This window comes from Manihot esculenta, chromosome 2, assembly GCF_001659605.2.
Source record: "Manihot esculenta cultivar AM560-2 chromosome 2, M.esculenta_v8, whole genome shotgun sequence".
In the NCBI taxonomy this organism is placed as follows: Eukaryota; Viridiplantae; Streptophyta; class Magnoliopsida; order Malpighiales; family Euphorbiaceae; genus Manihot; species Manihot esculenta.
Window position 1 is genome coordinate 10,673,254 of NC_035162.2, and position 25,957 is coordinate 10,699,210.

A 25,957-nucleotide genomic window follows, 5' to 3' on the forward strand; every position below is an offset into this window, starting at 1 on the left:
TCCTTTTTTAACTTTTATTGGGCCGAAAAGAGCTTCTTAATAACTTCCTCTGAAAGAAATATGACATTTTTTTTTACCAGTGTTTTCGGTAAAAATATGACATTTAATTTCCGAATTAATAGGGGATAAATGAAATTGAAAACTAGAATTGACTAGAACTGACCGTACAAGACCAACCCCCTCATGCATTTCTCCTCCACTTAAAACAGCTCTCTTCTCTGTCTTGGCTGGCGTCTTGTGTATGCATAGCTAGCAGTGGGTGAAAAGCAAAAACTACTATTTCTTTTTATCTCTGGCAGATGTTACTACGACCGCTACTGTTGCCCTCTACCCAATTCAATACCTAAAGCCACAGCCAACAACAAAAACTATCAACAAAATTTTTTCCACCTGTGGACAGGAAAAAGCAGAAATCAGAGTGAGAATGGCAAAGAAAATGGGAGAAATTTAGAAGGAAACTGACGGAAAAATTCACTTATTTGTTCACATTTTATGGAGATTCTTCTGCGGTAGCTGTTGTTGCCTCTGCCTGTTTGTTCTTTCTCCTTTTATTGTTCTTGTTGTGCAGGCGAAGCAAAAACCCTAGGTACATTTCATTGTCTACTTCTCCAGATCTTGATACCGATTAAACTCGCCGATCTATTCAATCACTGTCAATGTGGAACTCAGCTACGACAAGTTCACTCAATGGAGAAATCAGGCGATTCAATTAGTTGCAATGCTAAGCATTTTGAAGTACTGGAGTGTTTTGGTTGAGTGAAGGTTTCAATGTCGGCTTCTTTATCGTCTTTCGAGCGGCCGAGAGCTGGAGCTTCCAATACGGTACGCTTTTTAATATTTCCTGGTTAAGCGGGAAAGTTAGCGATTCTGAGAGAAAAATTTTGGGATCTTATGCTGTGTATGTGTTTGAGTTCCGGTTATCTTGAGGGTAGAACAACATATGAAAATTTCGTTATTTTGATTTATTTACCTTTCTTGCATTTTATTAATTGGCGAGTTTTGAGTTGTTATTTTTTATTGGCTGAGAGAGAGAGACTAAATTACGTTTATTGCTTTGTTTCCTTTCTGTTTAGATGGCGAGAAATACTGGGAAAAATAGATATATTTGTGGAGTTCTATCTCCTACCGTAAATTGATTGAGATAAAATTCTTTGTTCATATGAAGGTTTTCATTATTTATCTATGAGTAATTAAATTCAGGATTTTGATAAATTTGATTTTCCCTACATTTCTCAGCTTCAAAAAAAGAGAAAAAAAGAAAGGAAAGAGTCCAGTGATGGCTGATGGATGCTGTTCCTATTTTATAGACTGTGGTTGATATTTTCCAATTGGTCATAATGATACCGTTTTCTTTTTGGCCAAAGGTAAAAGGGATGTTAGGGACTCTCAAGTTCAGCTAAATGCATCTACCTCCGGGCTAACCGGCAGTGCTAATCATCAGAAGTTGAATACCTCGTTCTTAATAAACTCAAGTGCCTATAAGAAACTAATATTCTAAATGCATTTACCTCCAAGCTAAACCTGAGACTGCTAATCAATTCATAAGAAGTTGAATACCTCCTTAATAAACTCAAGTGCCTGTCAGAAACTGATACTAGGCTTAATTTATTGCATTACTATTTTTATGATTTCCATCTTTGGAACTAAGTTGAATTTCAGACTCACGGATAAGGAAGAATTTTTGTGAACTTTTTGTAAATTTTGATTTGTTAAGGACAAAATATAGTTTAGTACGGCATGATTACCGGTTATTGAGGGTAAAATTCTTTGGGAAATTTTGGTACTTTTTAATGAATAATGATTAATGAAGGTTGCACTGTAAACTTTACCTATAAACTAACTTGAGAAGTACTTTATCATATTACCCTCATTTAATTTTAAAACTCTACCACATATGTCATTTAATATCCGTTTTGACAATTTAACGATAAATAAGCTTATAAGTTACTTTTTACCTATCATGTCAACTGTTTATCAGTTTTAAGCTAAAATTAGCTTCTAAGCACTAAAGGCTTATAAACTAATTTTCATAAGCTAAATTATATCCTCTTAGTAAAATGACTATTGAATGTCACTTGTCAACTTTATTGAAGTATAAATAATTTCTTTTTACTAATAGCTCCTACAATGGTTGTGCTGTTTATTGAAAGAAATTGCTGAGGGAATATGCAGCAATGATATAATCATACGTATTGCCCTTTTTTCCTTGAAATTTGGCAGATGATGGTTGTTTATTTTATCGTCTAACATGAAATTACATGACAGGTTTTCAAGAGTGGGCCGCTTTTCATATCTTCAAAAGGTTGGTAGCCATTCTCAGTGGTCTCTTTTTATCAAAGAAGCTCATTTCTTAACTAATAAGTTTTTGCAAAATAATACTTGCTGGGATTGGGAAGTTATTAATTAGGAAGTTGTTTGGCTCGCACACTTTCCCCAAAGTTATTGATTAATTTGAATGTTATATTTGGTTCACTTACTAATTTCTTAGTAACCGATAACTGTGAGATCTGGGGAGCTATGGATGACCACTACGTAAATGTACTTTCTAGTGGGGTTGTATGGATTGAAGGATATTCGGGCTTATTTTTGCATAAGAAAAGAATTGAATTGTTAGAGGAGAACTCTTCTCCGCTAGTACTATGATGGCTAAGTTTGTTGAAAGTTGAGAGACAAGAGATTGAAGCAAATGCTCAGGGAAGAAGGTAATCGATGAAGTGAAACGATTGAATGTTTTATTACCTTGTCCTCTTTTCTTATACTCAATCTTAACCATGGTTTTAATAACGGCTGTTACATAACGTAACGGCCGTTATTTATAGGTTTTGGAGAAGGTCGTGACCGTTATTTAACGATAATAAAATTTTGTTAGAGTAATGACATTACGGCCATTATAGGCCGTTACTTTCTTTTCTCTGCAAGAATTTGCAGAGAATGTTGTCTTCTTGTTGGGATAGCCTTCTTCATGTGATGTTTGAATGATTGAAGGCTTGAAAACTCTCTTTTCAGCCTTATTACTTCATTTTTCCAAGCTAAATTGCCAAAACTAAAAAAAAAAGGAAATTTCCCTCAATTCTCAAGCTCTCTTCTCAACTTTCTCTTAAATTTCTTGACTACTAAGGATTGCAGATTCCTCTGTTCACTTCTTCAAGAATCAAGAACTCTATATTTTAGAGTGGTTTCAAAATCAATTGTGCAAAAAAGTTAGTTTAGAATGTATAAATAAAAATGATTAGAAGTTAAAATGTTCGATAACTTTTATTAGAAGATCAAAGTGGATCTACTCAAGAACTTGATAAACACTCATTTTGATGGTAATTAAGGTTAATTATCAAGTATGATATTTAAAAATTGTAAATTTTGTGTTTATTTGATATATCTATACTTATTATTAAGTTGTATAACTTAGTTTTGATTGCACCTTTAAATATTTGTTAATTTCATTAACTTTGCTAATTTTTCAAAAAAATTTGCTTAGCGACAGGCCATTATGGTTACGTTATGACCATTACAAAAACCATGATCTTAACCAAGTAGTATGGAGTACACTCATGGATTAGAATGGCATTGTGATTTGCTTGGTGTTATGGGTTATAGGAAGTAAATATGTTAATATAGGAAATAAATATTGATAGATGGATCAGTTGCTTATTCTTAGGATTATATAATCATAGACTTGATTTTCCTTCCTGTTTAGATACCGTCTCTCATGTATAAATAGGTTGTAATCTCTATTGTGAAATACAACAACAAATATTATCCTTCTCTATGGTATCAGAGCCACCTTGGGTCAGACCAATTGTGCAGAGCTAGTGGACCTGCGAGGAAAGGACTACCCGTGTGAGACGAGGTGGAGCCGCCCAAGGTACTAGCGAGCCACAATACCCGAGGGTTCGGACTTGGTTTAGCAATTGTATTCGATTTAGTTGCGACGAGGACGTCGCAAATTTAGCAGGGGAGAGTGTGACGTCTATCTGCTAGCTTGTAGATTATGTCTAACGTTTGGAGACTTAGGGCTCTGTTTATCGGGGGCTACCCATAAAGTGTAACATCTGGAGACTTAGGGCTCTGGGCTCTGTTCATTTGGATTATCCATAAAGGGTAACATTTGGAGACTTAGGACTCTGTTTATTTTGGGTTACCCATAAAGGGTAACATTTGGAGACTTAGAGCTCTGTTTATTTTGGGTTACCTATAAAGGGTAACATTTGGAGACTTAAGGCTATGTTCATTTTGGGTTACTCTTAAAGGGTAACATTTGAAGACTTATGGCTCTGTTCATTTGGGTTACCATAAAGGGTAACATTTGGAGACTCAGGGCTCTGTTCATCGGTATTGTTCACGGGAACTCTTTACAGCTATTGTTCATCGGTTACTGTTCACGAGTTACTGTTCTTCTGATCCTTTGTTTATTTTGATTGTTTTGGGTTGGTTGTTCTTATGGCTGAAATTGATTATATATGTAACAAGTTGGACATTATTAATATTTATGCTCCAACTTGAGGGGGAGTGTTATAGGTTATGGGAAGTAAATATGTTAATATAGGAAGTAAATATTGATGGATGGATCAGTTGCTTAATCTTAGGATTGTATAATCATAGGCTTGATTTTCCTTCCTGTTTAGATACCGTCTCTCATGTATAAATAGGTTGTAATCTCTATCGTGAAATACAATAACAAATATTGTCCTTCTACAATTGGCGAAGCCTTGAGCGTTTTGCATCTAAGATATTGCTATGATTAATGGCACAACTTCTAAACATCATGACTTGGGTTTGGTAGTCTTAAGATCTTGAGCGGCAGGTTGAGAGGCACTTTTATTATCGTATGGTGCAATTTAATGTTTTGGGTGCCCTCATAGTATGGATGTCACTATAATGACCAATAGCATTCATGAGAGTTCTACTTGACAGCCTATTCTCATGACTCAGCTAGATGAGTGAGGTGTTGCAGTTGTTGACCTTCAACTAATTTGAGGGCTTGGCCTTAATGTCCTTTCCTTGCCTGAAAGCGTGCCTGCTAGCCAGTGTCTTGTACGAGCCAAGGTCTCCAAACAACCATATGGGATGGTCTAGGCCTAGGTGGCACCATATTTTGGATTATGCATTCTAAGACCAAATCATTGAGTCTCTGGATAGGTGTCTGAATCATAGTTTTGATTAAGGACTGTTATTTAAAGGAATTTTAGCCTATTGCTACCATTAACACCATTATTTAAAGCATTTTCAAAATTGTAGCTGTACAGGCTGTTATATAAAGGTATGTTCGTTTCGACCATTATTTAAAGGTCATAAAAGGCTTTTTCATTCAAGAATCTTTGACTTTCTTTTGCTACATGTACATAAAGCTAAAGGAGGCGAAAAGAACATCTTTTCAGTTTTAATGCTATTCCATTGTATTCATTCAACTCTTCATTTTATTTCTTGGCATTTTGCCACTTCCTCTCAAATTTCTCCACAAGTAAGTGAAATCTACCATTTTCCAACAAAGTTTGAGCTTAAGAGCATAGATTATTAAATAGAGAAGGTGGTTTTGAAGTGAAATAGAGCAAGGGTTTATTATTTATTTTTCTAAATTTTAGCTTTTTTATAATCATTTTAGGTAAATACATATAGAAAATAATATCAAAGAAAGTTTTAGCCTTTGACATATATTTGTTGAGTGGGCTTTGCAAGATAAAATTTAAAAAATAAATAACTTTGATATTGATTTTCACAAATACTATTTAAACCTAATTTAAATTAACAATAGTTTTCTAAGAATGATGGACTTTAATGTCCTTATTTGATATATTTATACTTATAGTTGTATATCTTAGTTTGGTTGTATCTTTAATTATCTATTTATTTCATGAACTTTACAAAATTTTCATAAAAATTTGCATAGCAACATGCCATTATTTTTATATTATAGCTGTTACTGGCCTGTTTTTGTTACTTGTGACTGCAGTTGGGAATGTGACCTTGACCACAATTTAAGACCATGGTCTAAATGCTATTGCCATAGAAAGTTGGATCCATGATGGTATTCTTTTGCATACACGTATCACACTCAAAAGGATTCTGGATAATTTATGTTATTGGTTACTATGTTGTGAATTACAGTAATACTTTTATTAACGTAACTTTATTCCAGAACATTATTTATTGTGAAGTTAATTTAGTTAATTTCCTTCTACTTTCTTAAGTTAACATACCAGCCTCTCATTAGTAAGTTGCTCACAATCAAGGAAGTTGACTGATGACTTTGCACTTCCTCGAAAACTAAACATGATGAGTTTGTTGTTTACTAAGCTTACTTCTTGCCATACAAATGAGGCAATTGCTTTTCAGTTTTATTCTTTGCCCCCTTGATTTGGGTTCTCAACATCTTTTAAGATTATTGTTGGTTTGACTTTGTAAAATATTTGGGTCTCGAGGCACTGTCCTAAAGAAATGATTTTCTGCAATCCAACGCATATTTTCAACTAATGCAAGTCAAAATTTATTCACTAGTTTCTTGACTCTGTTAGATTTTGTAAGATTATTCATATAAAAAATGACACCAAGAGATTGGAATGATCATTATGGTTAATTTTGTTGAACTTGCTAATGGATCTTCTAAAAAATAATAATGTAGGGAGACCATCACTAATGACATTATGTTGAGAAAAATTTCAATAGCTTTTGTGCTTAGTACTTGTTATTTTGCTAATTAGGGCTGTTGTTTGAGGATGGTTATCACTAGTTTTGGAGAAATCATTTGCTGAACCAGTTATTCCATGTAGATAGTCTACATGGAATTTTTTTTTAAATAATAGGGCGCTTGTTATTTTATAGGTCTTCTATTAGTTAGTTATTATTTTATCTGATCCACTTATTATATATATTGCCATTCCAAGTAGTTAATCCTACATGGAATCACGGTGGTATTATATAGCTTTTCCTAGTCTTGGTATTTGTTGTTTGTTAGAGTCATGGTTCTCTTATGGACAAGTTTATTGAGCATTTATTTAGGTGGCTTTGTCCTGGGTTTACCTATGTCATGCGTTGTGATTGGAAAGATCATTTATCAATATCACGATGTCTGGGGTTTTCCTGATCAATTTGAGAATATGTTGAGTCCAAAATTGTGCAAGGAGGCTTAGGGCTTTATTACTTGGTTAGCTATAACTTCTGGCATATATTTTGGTACCTTAGTTTAAACTTGCTTGGGTGGTCTACTTTATTGAACATTGAGAAATTTGACTATGAAACAATGCCAGCAGTAAAATTCCAGTCCTTGGAACCCAAAGGCTTGTATTGTGAATAAGGAAAAGTGCATTCACTAATGTTAGGATTAATCTTGGAATTGCATCTTAGCATCAACACCACCCTTCTTCCAGTCATTGGTGCATATTTTTTTGGGAGGACCGACATACTAATTACTAAATTACTTAAACATTGATTACACTGGCCATTAGAAATGAAACATTTGTTTTGCTAATCAAGTAAATTGATGTTGAATTTCTGCAGGATTAGGCTGGAAATCATGGAAGAAACGGTGGTTTATCTTGACACGCACTTCATTGGTGTTCTTCAAAAATAATCCCGTTAGTACTTACGGTTATTTTTGTATTATTTTTTTCCCTGTTTTTTTTCCCTGTTTTTTTTCTTTAAACTTTTTCATTGCTTTGGATTGTCTATACTTATGATTGGTGTGGCACCTAGCTAACCCTAAATTGATACATAGTAGCTGTTTAAGGAATTCAATTAGGATGGTTGTGAATCGAACTTTGTAGCGCATAAAAAAATTATTGCTGTAATTTGTTTATCCATTATCTTTGTAGCCATCTATGATTTTTTTTCTTCCGAATAGAATGCCTTTTCTTGTTTTCTAGAAAACATTTTCTTAAGACATATTTTGAATTTTCTAGTATTTGATGCGCATACAAAAGTTGGTCAGCAGAATGCAATTCTTCTTTAAATGAAAACTAAGTGCCTGTTTGGCACTGATTTTCTTCTTTTGAGACCAGAAGCACTCATAAAAGTTTCATCTTAGATGCTGTTGAAAAAAGCAGCTCAGAAAGAAAAGTGTTTTGTTATTTTGGTGTTCATTCATATGGCTAAAACACATTAAATTTATTTTTAGATCAATTTTTAATATTCTCCAAGTAGTATGTTTAAGAAAATGTTTTCCTAACAGCATCTCAAGCGTTTTTTAATAGAAGCTCCAATGAAAATGCCAAATAAATCCCAAGTCATTTTGTAGAGGAAGAAACTAAGGAAGGACCCATCAGGAAACCGTATAGGAAGCATGTCCACATCCACTAATTTGTCAGCTAAAATCAATAGATGCTGGCTACCAGGGTTCAGTGCAATTTGCATTTTTTTTTTTTTTTTTTGCTTTCTTTTTATTTCAAGTAGAATTGAGACCAATTCAATTTTCAATGATATATAATTCAAACCTTCTCATGGTCTTATTCTATGGAGGAAATTAAACTTTTTCATGTATTCCATGAAAACAAAATTCCTGCTGTTTTCATGTGTTACAACCAAACCATGTAATAGGAAATAATCCTTCTTCTCCAAAACATGTTTCCTACTGTGTATTTTTCATTGACAAATGACAAGTCATTTTTCGGTGAAAATAAATGGGGTCTTGTTGATATATGTAATATTTTTTGGTGAAAATAAATGTTCTGTATACACACACATGCTCGTGATATGACTGCCCCTTAGATTAGAATCTTATCTATGTTGGTCAAATCATTTAAAATTAAAAGCAAGGCACCAAGGCACTTTAGAGGATCCCTGGACCTCATGCATCATTGTAATAGACGTGCATATGCTGGCATTTCTTAAACAATTTCATGGATTTCCAGTTTTGAAGTGAAATTTAGCACTTTGTTTGAGTATCCTGCTAATTTTACAACTTTTTAAACTCTTTATGCATAATATTCTGGATGGTTGCGAATTAATTCACATAGATTTTGTGTTTGATTGTCATGCAGAGTGCTTTACCACAAAGAGGTGGCGAAGTGAATTTAACTTTGGGAGGAATTGACTTAAACAATTCGGGGAGGTATATACAAACTGCATGTTGTCTGGAGGTGATTTCTCAAGAATATGGCTTATGGTTGCTGTATTTGCAGTGTTGTTGTCAGGGAGGATAAAAAGTTGTTAACTGTCTTATTTCCTGATGGACGTGATGGGCGAGCATTTACCCTCAAGGTGCTTTGTTTTGCTCTTCCTGATATTGATTTCTTTTTGAGTTCTGCATTGTATTTTTCTGATTTGTTAATCCTTTTTCTGGTGAGATCTTAGGCACAGTACAACTTGCATTGTCTCTCCTTGTACAAATTTTCAGTATGTAAGGTCCTTCTGTTTTTTCTTTTCTATGTTCAGGCTGAAACTTCTGAGGATTTATATGAGTGGAAAACAGCCCTGGAACACGCCCTTGCACAAGCACCAAGCGCTGCTCTGGTTATTGGACATAATGGAATTTTTCGGAGTGATACCAATGATGCTATTGAAGGGTCTTTCCATCAATGTTTGTACTTCAGCAGCATACATCTTTTTTCTTTTCCCTTTTCTTTTTGTTAAAATTCTCATGCGGTTATTATATTTTTGGTCAGGGAGGGATAAACGTCCAATAAAGTCATTGGTTGTTGGACGACCAATTTTGCTTGCCCTTGAAGATATCGATGGAAGTCCATCGTTCCTTGAGAAAGCTCTTCGTTTTCTTGAGAAATTTGGTGAGTTATGATACCTAGTTGTGTCAAAGTCTTCTTCTATAACCTTTAATTTTCTCAGTGGAATTGTGGAAACCAGAGCCTCTTTTAGAGACGTTTTCAGCATTGTTGCAGTAATTGGCTAGTTGGGATCTTTTCAAGATTCCAACTTGTAATGGCTTTTAGTACAGGTGCTAGGTTACTTGTCCTGTGCTTCTATGAGGAAAGTTGGGAGCTGTATTGGGCTTCGAGTTGGGTCTAGATTTGTGTCTGTTGTGTTGTAGTGTCCGATGTTTATTATACATCTTGATTACTGATATAAAAGGACCCTGAAGATTTAAAATTATCATCACTTCTTGGTCTCGCAACTAGGGTGGATTCTGACTTGAGTGAAATATTCAATTTTAGGAAGATTTTATATGAGCTTCTCAATCTAAAGTTGGGTTCAGTTCAAATGTGGGACAGTCAGACTGCCAATTTATCATGCTGCCACACCTAACACCATTTAATAACATTTTGCCAATATATGAGCTTATGCAGGATGTCAAATGATAATATCATTTGAATATATGACAACTTTTGTGTTGGTACTCCAATTTCTTGTTTTTCTGAAGTTGTTTTGAAAGCTATCTGGCATTTGTTTATAAAGAATCCTGTTAACACTGGTTACATAGAATAGAAATGTCTGATTATCTTTTGGCTTTAGTGTGAACTAGGATAAACAATTAATCATAAAAAAACAGAAGAATTATTTATTGAGAAACTTGGTTTCCTTTATTTGGGGTGGTGGCATGACAAAGTTGATATACGAACTCATTATTTGCACAACTAACTAGCTCCTTAAAATTAATCCATTATAATCCTTTGGGAAACTGAAAATCTAAATACTTTTCCCTAGTTGAGGAGCTTACCTTCACGGCTATGTTTTTCACTTCTTTAAAAATATTTTAGTGGTCTTTTTTTTTTTGGGAACTGCAGAGGGATCATCTTAAGTTGTTACATTACCACACTGAGGATACACTTGGTGGGATGTTGCCACCATTTCTGCCATAGTGTCAATTCCATTATTATTGTCAATGCAATGATTATTACCACCATTCTTTGTGCCACCATTACTACCACCATTCTTTGTGCTGCCATTACTACCGCCATTTTTTGTGCTGCCATACCTTTATCATCACTGCTTCTATATCATTGCTTTATATATCTAAAATGCATCTTGCCAGACCTACACTTGCCAAGTGCTAATAGGTGTGACCAATGTTGCTTACTTAAGTTGATAACAATGTGCAATGTGGAAATGTAGATTGGTGATGAGATAAGCGGCAGACAACTTCATACGAACACCTGAACAAAAATACACTTGCGTTGTGATATTTTTCTTGTAGGAACTAAAGCCGAAGGAATTTTGCGACAATCTGCTGATGTTGAGGAGGTTGAACACAGAGTTCAAGAATATGAACAAGGTACAGTTTCTGCTGATCATTTCTCTTGAATAGTGTAACAGACTCAAATTTGCTGCATAAATGGATATTTTCAATCATTTAGATAATATGCTGGCTGCCCTATCTGGTGCACTTGCTTCCATACATTTTTCAGCTAAGGTTTCCATTCTCAACTTTGCTGCATAAATTGATACCTTGTCATCATATAGAATTTTAGATGTATGCTGCCCTATCTTGTGCACTTTCTTCCGCTAAGATTTTCATTACTAAAATTTCTTTTGATCATTTTAGGCAAGACTGAATTTGAAGCAGATGAAGATGCTCATGTCATTGGTGATTGTGTAAAGGTACTTTTTGATGCTACAGTTTGCAACTTGCGACTTTCTAAATTCCACTTGTGTCTGTATTCACCCAAGCTTTCTGATCTTTAGCATGTCTTAAGGGAGCTGCCCTCCTCTCCAGTTCCAGCATCCTGCTGCACAGCATTGCTGGAGGCTTATAGTAAGTTCAGCCTTGTATCTTCCTCTATGTTATTGGAGCATTTATCTTCTTTTCTATTATATGCATATGTGCATGCCTACATACACATGGTAGAAGGTTTATATTAACACTAAAAAATGGACGAATTGGAATCTTCTGTTCTTCCAAAAGCAAGGTTAGGGGGAAAGTTTATTCTTTATCTCTATGCTTCTTGAAGCAACTGGCATTCTTCCAAAGTTGATTAAAATGATTATATTTTGAACCTCTCTACCATACCCATGTATATCAAATACTATGTTTGACCACTAGTTTAGCTCATGGATACCAAGACTAACTTTAATGTCATTAACAAAAGCTGCTCACAAGTGAGTCAATTTTGTACATTCTTTTAGGGTTACAGGTAGTTCTATAATGGTGTGTTTAGCAGATGAATTTAATGTAAAGTGGTACTGATTGGATCACATTGAGGAGTTTAGCGAAATGTGATTATTTAACTAAATAATGCATGTGATACAATTCTCAGACTGATAGCTCCATATAGTTTTTTTCCCCTGATGGTTTTTGTGTTATTTTTCATAGAGTTTCATAATTCCATGAGTATTTTGAACTGTGTTAGGATCCTATTGAATCCCACATCGGTTGTAGAAAGGGGTAATGTGCCCCTTATATGGGCCATAGGCACTCCTCCCCCTTGAGCTAGCTTTTGGGGTGAGTGAGGCATGGCCCAAATTTAACATGGTATCAGAGCCTCCCATCCGATGTTGGGCGCCCTATAAATGTGCCACGCACCAGTAAAAATACTGGACGTGAGGGGGTGTGTTGAATCCCACATCGGTTGTGGAAAGGGGTAATGTGCCCCTTATACGGGCCATAGGCACTCCTCCCCCTTGAGCTAGCTTTTGGGGTGAGTTAGGCCTGGCCCAATTTAACAGATCATATTTCTTTCAATTGAAATTTGATTTGATTGGCTCTAATATTCTCACTTCCAATAAAAATTTTGTGCATTATGTATGTAAACAATTTTTAGAAAATTTACTATTTAATCTCTATGTTACGAAGAAACTTTCTAGTTGGTCTCTCGATTTTGAAAAATATATTAAAACATACTTGATTTTTTAAAAAATCTACTAGTTAGTCATTTTGTTAGATTTAGTCGTTAAATTTAATCTTTAAGTTTTTTACTTTTTAATCCGTTTAAAAAAAAATTATTAGTTGGTCTCTTAGTTTTATAAGAAGTCTACTAATTAATGCCTCTGTATTGAGAGTATTTTAGCTTTCTTTGCAGTATTTAAAAGATCACAATTTATGAAGGGACTAAATAGTAGGCTTTTTGAAACGTTAGAAACGTTTTAATGCATTTCTCAAAATTGAGAGACCGACTAGTGAGTTTTTCCATAACATATGGACTAAATAATAATTTGCTCATAACTTTTTTATACACTTGGTATTACTAAGTAGGACATGCAGGTTCTATTTTGTTTTCTTTGCTTATGAGAATCCTTAACAAGAGAATTTTGATCCTAGTTCTCTATTGTAATATATTCATATTGCAATGTTGTTTATTGTTAATTTATTGAAATTCTAACGGCATGGTAAGTACAAAAAGGTGGCTATTTAATGTGATATAAGTGTGTGTTTTTTTAAAAAAGTATTTTTGTAATTGTTTAATCAGTTTCTAAAATTCATAAGTTAAAAATTAATGGGATCATGTTTATTGCATGTGACACAGGAGTAGTTTGCATAAAAATGCAGTGCAGGAATTAGGATAAATATCATTCAAAAATTGAACAATGGCTTGTTAGGGCTATTTCTTCTGTTTTCAAAAGTTCACTTTGTATACATGTTGATAGAATTAGGAACTTAATCAATTGCTGCAAGAGAAGGAATTAGGGAAAATATTTGTATTGAGCTTTCTATCAACCAAAGAACTCAATTCCAAGAATATCTCCCGTCTAACAAAGTTAGCCCAGCCTAAGCAGAAAGAAGAAAACATATACATGCCTCCCTCCTCTCACTATACTTATTTAAACACATCAAATACCAGCTGTCATTCTGTCCTGTGCATCCGAGATTCCCGGTAACAATATAACTGATTTCTATTATTCTGCCAAGTGTTCTTTCTCAGCAGATTCCTCAGCCCTTGTCTCTTTGCCTCTGAATCGTTTCCTGTAATAGACCTTAAGCGGAATGGCCTTTGGGCTTGGGTTCACAATATGATTTATAACACTTGTAGATGTAAATTTTGGTGTTAGAGGTGGACCTACTTGTTTTGGTAGTGCACTAAAATGTTTAAGTGCCTGATTAGACGTTATTGTTCTTTTGTTGTTTTATTGAATAAGAAATTGATCATAAGGAAGCTCGGATTAATGCAATGCGCTCTGCAACATTGGAGACATTTCCTGAACCAAACCGACGTTTGTTACAGAGGTAATCTCTACATATATTTTTTACTTGGTTTTTTGGTTTCTCAAGCTTTCTTGTGGGACCCACTGATCTTACTGTTCATGTTTTCAGATTTGAGTTAAAATATCACGCTTGCTATACACTTCATTGTTTCCCTTTTTTTTAAAAAAAAAAAAATTGTCGCAATTGTATGCATAGTGTAATTTTCTTGAAGTTGGTGTATCTTTTACCAATGGATCTGATCGGATCATATAATGACACTCGTGGTGCTGACTAATGAGCCCTATGCATTGGAAAAGAAATAATTATTGGCTTTCAAGGCATGTTATTTTGGCATTTTGTTTTGAGTGTAATTAGGATATGCAAAATAACGCCTGTCCATTGCTACTGGATGCTTACACGGAAGTACAGAGGAATAGCTTGTGTTCCAAGTGTGTTTGGCTTCAGTGGGCAATTCTTGTTCTCCCGTTTGGGGATAACTGGCTGTATTGTACATATGGAGAACTAAAACTGAAAATTTTAATGTTCTGAGATACAATATGCAGGATCAGAACCTTGCAAAGGAATGTGTGGTAGTCATTAGTGGTTTAGCAAGAGGTTTCTCATGACTATGAAATGTTTATACTTGTTTCAATCTACTATTTCTTAGTGTCTTCATACTGTGCAGAATTCTGAAGATGATGCATACAATATCTTCTCATGCTCATGAAAATCGAATGAATGCATCTGCTGTTGCTGCTTGCATGGCACCCTTGCTGTTACGTCCTCTATTAGCTGGTGAATGTGAATTAGAGGATGACTTTGATATTAATGGTGACAGTTCTTCTCAGCTTCTTGCTGCTGCCAATGCTGCTAATAATGCTCAAGCCATCATTACAACTCTTATAGAGGAGTATGACAATATTTTTGATGTAAGATTCTATGTATTTGTTTGTTTGATAATGGGACTTCAATTTCATTACTTCCACATATTTTGTATATGGTGATCATTTGTCCTTGTTCCTGTCAATGAATGCTGATGTATTGCGTTGAAACAAAATACTAGAGTTTTTGGCTTGGAGGACCATACGTCGTATTGGATGGGAATTGGGAAATATATAAAAAATAATAAGAAATTCTTTTGGTCTCTCATGAACTTGACAGTAGGTTTATTGAGGGAGAGAGAGTCTCTCGCTGCTCATGATTTTGGACTTTGGTACACTAGATGCCTCTTTTTAATGTTTCTGTTGTCTGTTCTGCAGAACTGAAATGCAATTCTTTGCTTTTTGCTTTTTTTCACTTCATATATTGTGCCAAATTTGAAAAGATGGGAGAAACTGAACTGGATCATGACAAGTGTGAGTGTATGTCACTAGTTCAAGTGTGAGTTACATGGTTGAACCGTTGGTTTTCTTAGTCTTCATGTTGCAATGGTGTATATATATATTTTTTTCATGGCCTAGAATAGGTCTTATGTTAATCTATACGGTTTTCTTATAGATTTACCTGGTCCAAGTCCTGCCACATGCTGTATTTAAGTAAATTTTCATGCAAAACCAAGCAAGTCAATTCATAAAAGCTCACTGAAACTTGATTGAGCTGAATGTGTTTGATCAGGTTTCAACATAGTTGTCCAATATTTTGCGTTAGCAAATAGGTGCTACGTTTTCTGGCCTGATTCAACCAGTTTGGCTATTATGGGTTGAATAACTATTATGAGTTGTGAGTTGTGATAAATGAGAAAACTGTAAAGAAACTTTCCAGAGAAGAAAATTAGCACAGCTACAGATTGAAATACTCTTGGCTATGCATATAGAACCAAGAGAGGCTGGCAGAGTTTGTAGGAGACATGATCATCGGCTTTTTCTATAGAATTTGCTGAACATCATAACAAGTTTATCATTGTTGAGGTTTTTGTTGAATATTTTATTTTATGCTTGTTCTGGTATTAATGTGTAGCTATTGTCTGTTGTTTCAGGATGAAAATCTGCAGCGATGCTCAATCTCTGCTGATTCTCGAATCGAAAACAGTGGGAGTGACGATTCATCTGATGATGAAAATACGGATGTGAAAGAAAATGGTTATCATGATGCAGAAAATGAAGTTGATCAAGAAACTGATTATGATGCTGAACGTGTACTCAGTGGAAAATTAAGTGAGAGCAGTGGTTCTGGTGGCAGTGATCTTTATGAATATAAGGTTGTGAGGTTCTCCCTTGCACATATAGAAGCATCTCTATATATTTCTCACCTTTCCCCTGCACTTTCGACTTGTTCTTTTGTTTTCATGAATATGCACTGATCTAATAGTAGTTCTGCTTGGAATTTTAGACATATTCCAAAATTTGCAACTTTATTCGAAAGCATTAACGAGAGACAGCTGAGGATCAGTCCCCTCACCATAAGGGAAAAAGAAAGGAAAACATAGTTTAACTAAAGAAAAATGATTTGCAACTATGTGATATCTTCACATTCTGTGAACAATGATTTTATTTTTTTGAAGTCCAAGATCTGTACTTCTCCCATTTATCTTTGACCAATGAAATTTTTTTTCTGTTTAATTTTACTGAAAGATGTAAACAAGGGATGCTCAAATTGGTGATGAAGCTTAATTGATTATTTTTAATTTAAAAGACAGCAAGTGCTTTGAAATTCTAGTTTTAAAAGGGAGCTTCAATACTGAGGGATAAGAAAGTTTTATTTTATGTGATGCCTAAAAAATTGCTGAAGTGTTTATTTGGTTGATTTTATTGAATGACAGTAAGAATGTGTCTTTGCAAGAGACGAGGAGAATTTGTAAACCATGGGCTTCTGCATTGTGATTGTTTAAAACTTCTTGGAGTTCAATATATCCAACTCTTGAAATTAATGGATCTACTTGGCAAGCACAGAACTGGATTACATATTCTATGGAGGGGCTCCCATCTCTGGCTACGTTTAAGGAGGTGTGGGGACCATACTTTTCTAGATTGAGGATCAATATGAGGGCTTTAAAAGATGTACAACCTACTGGACATATGTAGATCTTATTGTTATAGTTTCCGAAGAACTCATGCAAAAACATCTCTTTGTTATCATACCGAGTATAGACGATTGTAGGTGTTAATATCGACTGATTTTGGGATAGGCGTAACATCTCCTTTATAAAATCTAGGGTACTCTTTTCCCTTGAACTAGCTTTTAAATCCAGCCATTTTCTTAATATGGCGTGGAGTCTCTTCGACCAATGTTGGGCTTCCTGTTAGGTGTTTGGTTCTAGGCGTGAGGGATTGTTTTAATATCCTATATTGGTTTCGGATATGGGTAATATGCTCCTTAGGATGCTTAGGGCACTCCTTCCCCCTTGACTAGCTTTTAAGAGTGAGTTGAGTCCATCCTGTTTACTTAGGAGTAGGAAAGGAGATATGACATGCTTCTATCATTTAAATAGTGTCTGCTAATCATTAGCAACCATCAAGTATTTGGATTTTGGAGTATTGAAGTTGGCAGCACAAATTTGTGTTTCTGACAAGACAGTGCCTTAGGCCTGCATCTGATGGCATGTGAATTATCTCAATGTATCTTTTATATATTAGAGACTTTTCTAGCTTTTTCTTTGTTGTCATGGTGAAGATGAAGTTTTGTCATCTTTTTATTTTTCAATGATATTTTGGAGTGATGTGCGCACCTAACATGTAGTCACAATCAAGGTTATCTTATTTATTAGATTTTAGATTTTCTCACACTGTTCTATTACCTGCCTAATCTGGAACTGAACATTTGATGTTCTAGAGGAATATTGGATACCTCATGTGAGTCTAGAAGATCATTGATATTAAACTTTAGCAGGTCTGCAAATGAAAGGACGCTTTTTGGCTTTGATGTTTGTGCTATGCATGCATTGATATGGTCTATTTGGTTGAAGTGGAATGCCAAGATTTTTCTTGAACTATCTGTAATTAAGTATTTGATTTCAAATGAAAAATACCTAAATCTGTATGGATTTTGGGATGCAATGCATTCAGCATAAATTCATTTTATATCTCATCAAGATGTTTGTCTTTCTACTTGATGTCCTTAGCAACCTTCCTTGATTGTTCCCACACCTGTTATTGATACATTACATGCAGGCATTTGGTGGTGATGAATCAGATGGATCACCAAGAAATCTTCACGTACCAGCTGAGAGTTCAAACTTACCTGTTGAATCAGTGCAAACTAGAGACCCAATTGTTCAACTGATGGAACAACCAAGTAAAATGAAGAAAGGAACTGATGATTCAAACAATGAGATGGATACTTCAAATGTGTCACATATTGGTGAATCTCAAGGATCAATGGGGGAAATTCTATCTTCAATTGATCCTATTCCTTCTTTACCTGTACGTGGGCTTGATTCATCTGCTGAGAAACCAGCCGGTAAAGTTGCAACCTCCAATCTCAATGGAAAGCGATCAACATTCTGGGGAAGGAGTAATGTAAGTCCACCAATCGTATGCATTGTATGCCACATATCAACTAAATAGAAGGATTAATTGTATGCAATTGATGATAGAATGTTTCAATTTGAGATGGTCTCTTGCTGAATTTCTACGGGGTCAAAATTTTGTTTAAGAAACCCATAAATGGAAGGTTTTGAGCAACTGTTCATCTGAGTAGTGGATCAAGCCCCCCATCTTTGGTTTGCTATGGAATTGGGCATAAGTGCAATTCCAACTGGAAGGTTCCTTTTACTTTCTTTGTTTTTTAACTAGGAATTCATGTTTAGTATATATATTTATTTATGTTAAAATCATCTACTTTTTATACTTCTAAAAATTATCACTAAAGTTTATATAGTTGTTTAAAAAGTAAACTTTGGATATGATTCTTGGGATCTTGACATTCATTTCCAAGAACCAAAAATGTCCTTAACTTGGAAGTAATAAGTTTGGTAAGAAAGTTGGACAAGATAATTCAATCTCAAGGGAAAAAATTTCTTCTTTTTACCCTCTAATATTTGTTTGTAAATATAAGAAAAAGTTGAGGGGGGAATTGTGAATATCGAAATTATAATTGTGTTTGTGCCGTTCAGTATTTAACATACCCCAAAATGATGGGATATATGACGAAAAATAAGGAACAGTAGACCAAGAAAAACAGATTTTAAATAATCAAAGTAGGTAGAGAACACTTTCTCTGGGGAGCCATTCTCAAAATCTCAAGATACAAATGAAGAGAGACTAATTCTCAATAAAACTTTATTTATTGTCAATATTTCGTAGGGATCAAGCCTTAACAAAATATCTGGATGACATAGGTAATAGAAAATAATTAGTCGTATAACTACTAGGACTAGGAATTCCAAATAAGAAACCCTAGTCAAATATCAATTCAGAATCCTAAATAAGGTAAGCTAGAATAATTTCAAACTTAATAATAATAAGATTTCTAAACTCTATTTTTCAATAGTGAGTAATATATGCATGAAAGAAAACCTATATAACTTTTCAATTATAATGCTACTTTTGTTGGGTTAGAAACTTGAAGAAAGAAAACCATGAGTGTAAAATTGTAGCTTGACATCAATCCTTCACTCTTCTAGAGCTAATCCATTCATCTCAAATTATTAGCTTGGGCTTTTCCCAGGCTTTCTTTTTAATAACTGAGGTAAAAGGGTGAGTTGTCTTAGTTCAGTTACTACAGTTTTTAAACTGATTTATTGTGCTATTGAGCATCTAATGATCTTTATTACTCTACAGGCCAAAAAGACACCAGTGATGGAATCTTTTGATTCTTCTGGAGAAGAAGAGTAAGATTCTGGTTATTTGCTTTCTCCTGAACCACATAAATATATGGGCCATGGCACTATAAACCACAAAATTTATATTCAGATGTCTAATTGTAAGGCTCATGCTGTTAAGCAAGTTAAATAGAATTAATCTGTCTGAACATTTATCTGTTAATATATTCACTTGGACACAATGTAATATATTTGCTGTATTTTAATCCTTTCTTGTTTACTTCCTATGTTACTCGTCCTTGAAAATTTATTGGGAACTAAAATCCAAATCCAAAACATGTTTAGATCTGTATAAAATATAGAAGTTGTTAACTTTGTAGATCTAAGAAGTTCTACACAAATGAATTGAATTGTTTCTGTTGCTTGCTGACATTGTAATTTCCACTTCCTTTTATATTCATAACTGTGATTTAGTTTAGTTCTGTTGTAAATTTTTAAATGCCTTTCTTGGGCTAGCTCTTTTGTTTGAAGCATCAACTATCATTAAATCACTCTGTTCTATTGGTATAAGATCCATGCTACTAATATAATCTGTTTAACAAAAATACTTTATTGTTTGCAGGTTTGCTATTCAGAGGCTTGAGATTGCAAAAAATGACTTGAAACAGAGGATTGCAAAGGAGGTCTAATATCTTAGCTTAAACCTGCTTATACTTGATTATGGAATATGTGCATTCAGGTCTAACAAGATCTTTTGTTCCCTATTTAGTCCCGAGGGAATGCAATTTTACAAGCTAGCTTAGAGAGAAGGAAGCAAGCTTTGCATGAGCGACGGATGGCACTTGAACAAGATGTACTCATTTTTTAACTCATTACATATTGCTCTCCTTTGTTAAATATTAAACTTGGTGCAAGAAAATTGTTATGCACTCAATCGCTTATGTATGATTGCTCCTTCAGCAGTAATATTTGTACTAAATATGCAATTTAACTCGAGAATGAATTCAGAATAAGCAAGAATGTTAATACTTTTTAGGCAATCTCTGATTGCAATTCTGTTCTAGGACTGGGCTTGTAGGTTGAAGATGTTGCTTAATTTAACTCGAGAATGAATTCAGCGCAAGCAAGAACATTAATGTTTTTTGGCCAATCTCTGATTGCAATTCTGTTCCAGGGCTGGGATTGTAGGTTCACGATCTAACTTTGATGCATGCATATAATGTTTAATATATATATTTTTTATCTTTTTTAAATTAGCATTATAATGTGCTATAGAGATTTGCATACTTAATGGAGATAGAGTAAATATTTTTTCTTGTGTCTACTGACTTGTGGTTGACTGCATAGGTGGCAAGGTTGCAAGAGCAGCTGCAAGCTGAAAGAGATCTTAGAGCTGCACTCGAAGTTGGCTTGAGCATATCTTCTGGACAGTTCTCCAGTTCACGGGGCATGGATTCCAAAGTATGTGCAAACCTTGAGTGACTTCTCCCTTTCTTTCCTTACTCCTTAAATATATTGATTATTGGGTAATGCACGTGCTTATGACTTTAAAATTGATGTGAAGACAAGGGCTGAGCTTGAGGAGATTGCTCTCGCCGAAGCAGATGTGGCCAGGTTGAAAGAGAAAGTTGCAGAACTCCACCACCAACTTAATCAGCAAAGGCAGCATCATTATGGTTTCCTCTCTGATGCATGTGACCGTTATCAACATGTCCAAAATCATAGCACTCAGCAGTGAGTATACCAAGTCGTTATCATTTTCATCTTCTTATTCTTCTTCCACTATGTTGATGGTATGAAATTGATGATACATGGCATTTTAGCTATATCATTTTCTTTGCATTTCGCATCTGCATGTGAATCTGGAAATTTTCTTCTGGGACCATTGTGATTGAAACTCTGTAATGCAGTAACAGGTTAAAGGGTTTTTTTTTCTGAATATACAATAGGCTAAGGGGATGTTTTCAAAGTTTTTGCTCCAATGCCCCCACACTGACAACTCCCAGATCAAGATGCACCTTTCCATATATCTGCATACTGCATCTGCTGCAAATAACCAATCTGCTTACATGCATGTTCTTGTTTGTGGTGATAAAAGACCATTTCTTTAAGATGCATAGCACTTTTACATTTTCGGGCATGGTTGGTTAGTATGGAAGCCTTGAATATTCAAAGCCTTGGCAACAGAATATGCTATAATGAAGTTCATTTGATTGTTTTTGCTGGAAGAAAGGGCAAAGTGTCTTTTGTCATTTAACATGAAAACTAACAGACCTATATTGCAGTTGCATTTTATTTGTTTTCAGCTGTAATAAATTTAATGCTGGTAGCCAAGGACGAATTACAGATTAGTAGCCCTATGAGAACTGAAATTAGACAGCATACAATTTCACATGCTTATTTAAGGATGTGGCTGGATGGACACATTTTTCATGTTCTTATTATGCCCCTTTTTTTCCTTTTGCTGATATCTGCAGGAGATTTCTTCAGCAAGATTTTGATGCAACCCTGGCTTTTGTGAATCATGAAAGGAAACAAAGAACTGAGGTATCGTATAGCTCCATACCACAGTCCATTGAACCATTTGTTTAATAGCTTCAGAAAATAGATATGTGTGTAATTCTAGTTTGATCTTGCTGCTTGTTTGAATTTGGGAATTCTTTTTTTTTATATTTATATTCTGCTTAAGATTTAAATAATGTCAGCTTTTCTTTCATTTCTTCTTTATGATTTCATGTCACAGCCTTTAAACTACAGTTTGGTTCTAAATAGTTATTCTGAACTTGGTTTGCTTATTGATTTCCTCAAATGATGGGATTAACTTCATGATCGTTTGACATTAAGGTAAATAGAATTCATATCTTAAGGATGTGGGAATATTTTTTTGGTTGTAACCTATTACCATACAACCCTATTTATTTGGGTTTTGGACCACCCATATCTGACCCAACTGAGATTCAAATCTTTCATACGCCGTGGTCAAGATTGCATGCAGGACAGTGGAAGCGATTCCTTTTAGTGTGTTAGTTTCATTACAAAAGAGTTGTGGGGAGACAGGAAACTGTCACTCATAGGATTGAGGTTAGACAAAATCGAGGGTGGTTCTATTGTACAAAGGCATGGTGGAAGTGAGGAAAATGTCTATCGCAGATCAAGGTTGGATAGTTGAAATGTAGACGGCAATGAATCTTTTTCTTTATGCAGTTATAAGATGCCTATTAAGTTGAAGGAGAAGCTCTCTAAGGCTTTGTTTGTGTCTTTTAAAAAAAAATTGCTAGAGTACTTTCTACAAGTTCTGATTTTAATAGAGAACAAATGCAATAATAAAAGCACACGTGATAAAACTTTTGTTGGATTTTGCTATATTATTTTATGATGGCAGAAAAATGATATTAGAAAATTCAATAACATCTTTTGCTATTGAAAAATACAATTATAAAACGTAAAAGAAAAGAAGAAGAAGAAGCTAGTTTACCAAATGAAGCATAAATATCACTTGCTGTTGTTTAACCGCATCTTCCAAAATATCCAAAACAAGGGAAGAAAAAGCCAAAATAAGCTAACCTGACAAAATCTAATTTAGTTGGCTGTCATATGTGATAATTGATTTTAGGAATGTTCAACAGTGAAGAAACATGTCTATAGAATGATCAAAGAACCAATGGTAGGGTAGATGAATGGGAACGTAATATTGTATGAGGGATGAGTGCATTGTAAGGAAGAACATGCAATCACTTTGGGATAAAATGAGAGTGCATTGCTAAGATGACTTTAATTTCTGGTGCGTATGTTGAGCATTTCCCAAGTTATAAGAACAAAGAAGATATGAGTTATAACAAGGATAGACTACATTATCAAGACAGGATATTGTATGTCTGTATGTTGCTGAAAAAACAGCCTTAAACTTACTGAAAAGGTAACCCTAAAAAAGATCAACTGCTAATCCCAACTAGATTGAAAATGTAATTATCTTTGTCTTGCACAGGGGTTCATCAAGAAGATACCTCAATCTGCTTATCTTGGCTATCTTGGTGCAACAGGTTGAAATTTGTAGTAATTCTTCAAATCATTAGTGATGGCATGGGAGAATTATAGAGATAGAGAATCAAAGATTTTGAGATTGTCAAATAATGCTTATTGCTTGAATGCAAAAGTCTTTTAGGCCCCTAGCAATCACCATTTCACTCCTAATCCCTAGAATTCTCTCCTTTAAGTTTTTTGACATGACTTGAGACTTTTTAATATAAATAAATAATAAATTCTAATATTACTCTACAAATCCAACATAAATATAATCCGGACTGCTATGCTACAGGAGTGTTTGTTGGGGACAGATTGGAGGAATATTAAAGGAACAGGATTAGCAACTGGCAGCAGTAGCAGGCAGCCTCCTCGAAAGCAATTTCTGGAATCGACCAGCCTCAGTGATTCTAAAAGCACCGAGGCATCCACTAACATGTCCATGAATGAGATGTGTGGTGTGGATTCTGCTCCTTCCACTTCGAAGGCAGTAGAGGTAAGTATTGCTGAGAGCATATTATTCATAGATCTTAATAAATTTGTGGACTGGGAAAACTCTGAGCTCAAGATATGGATGTATTGGCTTTATATTCCAGTGATCCATATAGATGCTGATGTTTGTGTGTGGTTGCAGATGATGGATTATTCAAGACATCCATCAGCAGCATCTTCAGCTTTGGTAGAATTAACAACGAGGCTTGATTTCTTTAAGGAGAGGCGTTCTCAACTGATGGAACAGCTCCACAACCTTGACTTGAACTATGGCACAACATCATCACAGGATTTTATTTATAGACCATCATCCCCACCCTGGAACTGACAAAAGGTGATGTGATGCTCACCAATGAGTCAATGTTGCTGTTGTACATTCTTCCAGAATTGCATATAGTTGTATTTTGTGTACTCTTGCTTCAATTCCAATATTTTCTCTTCTTTTTTCACCTCTCTCTACATTTTCCTAGTTGGAACATGACTGGATTCTGATCTTCATTTTCCCCCTCATTGCCATGCCTTCCATTGTTGTAAAAAAAGAAAGTGTTATTTGTTGTGTCAATATTTAGCTGATCTGTTCTGAACATACAAATTGGAACGGACTTTTTTCCTTTTAAGAAACATTATGCCTTGTATTTATTTGATAAGAACACTCCTGTGTATAATTGATTGAATGATCGGACTGTGATGGGTTGGGTGTATTTCAAATGCAAAGTTTTTGAGGTTCAATTTAATAGAAATGCTTGCTACAAATATATTTGTTATAGACAGTGATGTCAAGCATGAATAATGAGTTCAATATGTCGATTCGTATCTCCAAATTGATAGCAAACTGACATCTTCAGCTGATTTTTGAAATGTCTTCGATTTCCTAGACACTTTCAGATGAGTGGATGGTCCAGCAATTCCACCTTTTTTCTAATAATCTTACTTTCATTTTTTACTTTCTTCATGTGTACTTGAAAAACGAGTTGATTTCTGTTTTCAGAATAATGAATATACGGAAATATTCTCTTATAAGCAGAAACAGAGAACCTCACTTTAATTGATTTTGAAGGTGGTTGTGTTGCTTGCGGAGTTTAGTTATTGATGAAGGTTTTAGGACCAGATTTCAAATGTTATTTTTCTAGTTTCCTTTTAGTAGAGAATTGGAAAGTGGAAATGGAAACTATTGGATTAAACCAGATTAGGCAATTTTATTTTCTAGTGTCATTGACAAATTATGAGCGATACTTATGTATTATAAGAAAAGTGCGTTATAAACTAATAAACTGCTGCCCAAGCATACATTTAATTTTTTCTAATGCATAAACTATATTTAATAAATTGAAAATGTTTTTAATTAAATTAAAGAAAAATTAGTAAAATGTGTAAAATGTATGTGATATTACATTACTATAATAATAACAGTAATAAAAAAAAAAAAAAAAGAAGAAATTGCATAGGCTAATATGTGTATGTGTTGTAAATCTGATTTTAAATTTTAACAATATAGAAAACGGTTTATTACCCAACTTATACTTAAAAAACGCCAGGACTATGACTGAAAACACTTCTCTTTGTTTTTTTCATTTAATATTAGTAAATTATATTTGGAAATAAGTTTTATAAATATAATTTAAAAAGTTTAATAAATATTAAATTAATTGTATATATTGATATAAATATAAACTCCCCTTTAATTTGTAAAAAGTAAATGAATAGTATACGGTGTAAGTTTTAAAATTTATAACTTAATTTTATTTGTT

The 25,957-nt window shown here is 34.3% G+C and overlaps 1 protein-coding gene across 6 annotated transcripts; it reads left to right on the forward strand.

Annotated features, from left to right (window-relative positions):
• Positions 1 to 155: 155 nt before the first annotated feature.
• LOC110608973 (rho GTPase-activating protein 7) lies at positions 156 to 24,959 on the forward strand. Of its 6 annotated transcripts, none has more exons than XM_043954195.1 (23): positions 156 to 586; positions 670 to 822; positions 2,266 to 2,302; positions 7,492 to 7,568; positions 8,946 to 9,040; positions 9,111 to 9,189; positions 9,364 to 9,508; positions 9,594 to 9,713; positions 11,078 to 11,155; positions 11,426 to 11,481; positions 11,566 to 11,635; positions 13,954 to 14,041; positions 14,685 to 14,928; positions 15,975 to 16,196; positions 18,106 to 18,453; positions 19,717 to 19,766; positions 20,320 to 20,380; positions 20,467 to 20,550; positions 21,045 to 21,158; positions 21,262 to 21,431; positions 22,175 to 22,244; positions 24,013 to 24,213; positions 24,352 to 24,959. In XM_043954195.1, the coding sequence occupies exons 2-23, from the start codon at positions 769 to 771 to the stop codon at positions 24,535 to 24,537; spliced, it is 2,649 nt and encodes an 882-aa protein (XP_043810130.1). In that variant the 5' UTR covers positions 156 to 586; positions 670 to 768; the 3' UTR covers positions 24,538 to 24,959. The 6 variants fall into 6 exon arrangements, with proteins under 6 accessions (XP_043810130.1, XP_043810132.1, XP_043810131.1 ...); XM_043954196.1 differs by adding an exon at positions 1,237 to 1,364 and having other exon boundaries at positions 174 to 822; XM_021748263.2 differs by adding an exon at positions 1,237 to 1,364 and having other exon boundaries at positions 175 to 822; positions 8,970 to 9,040.
• The last annotated feature ends 998 nt before the right edge of the window (positions 24,960 to 25,957 follow it).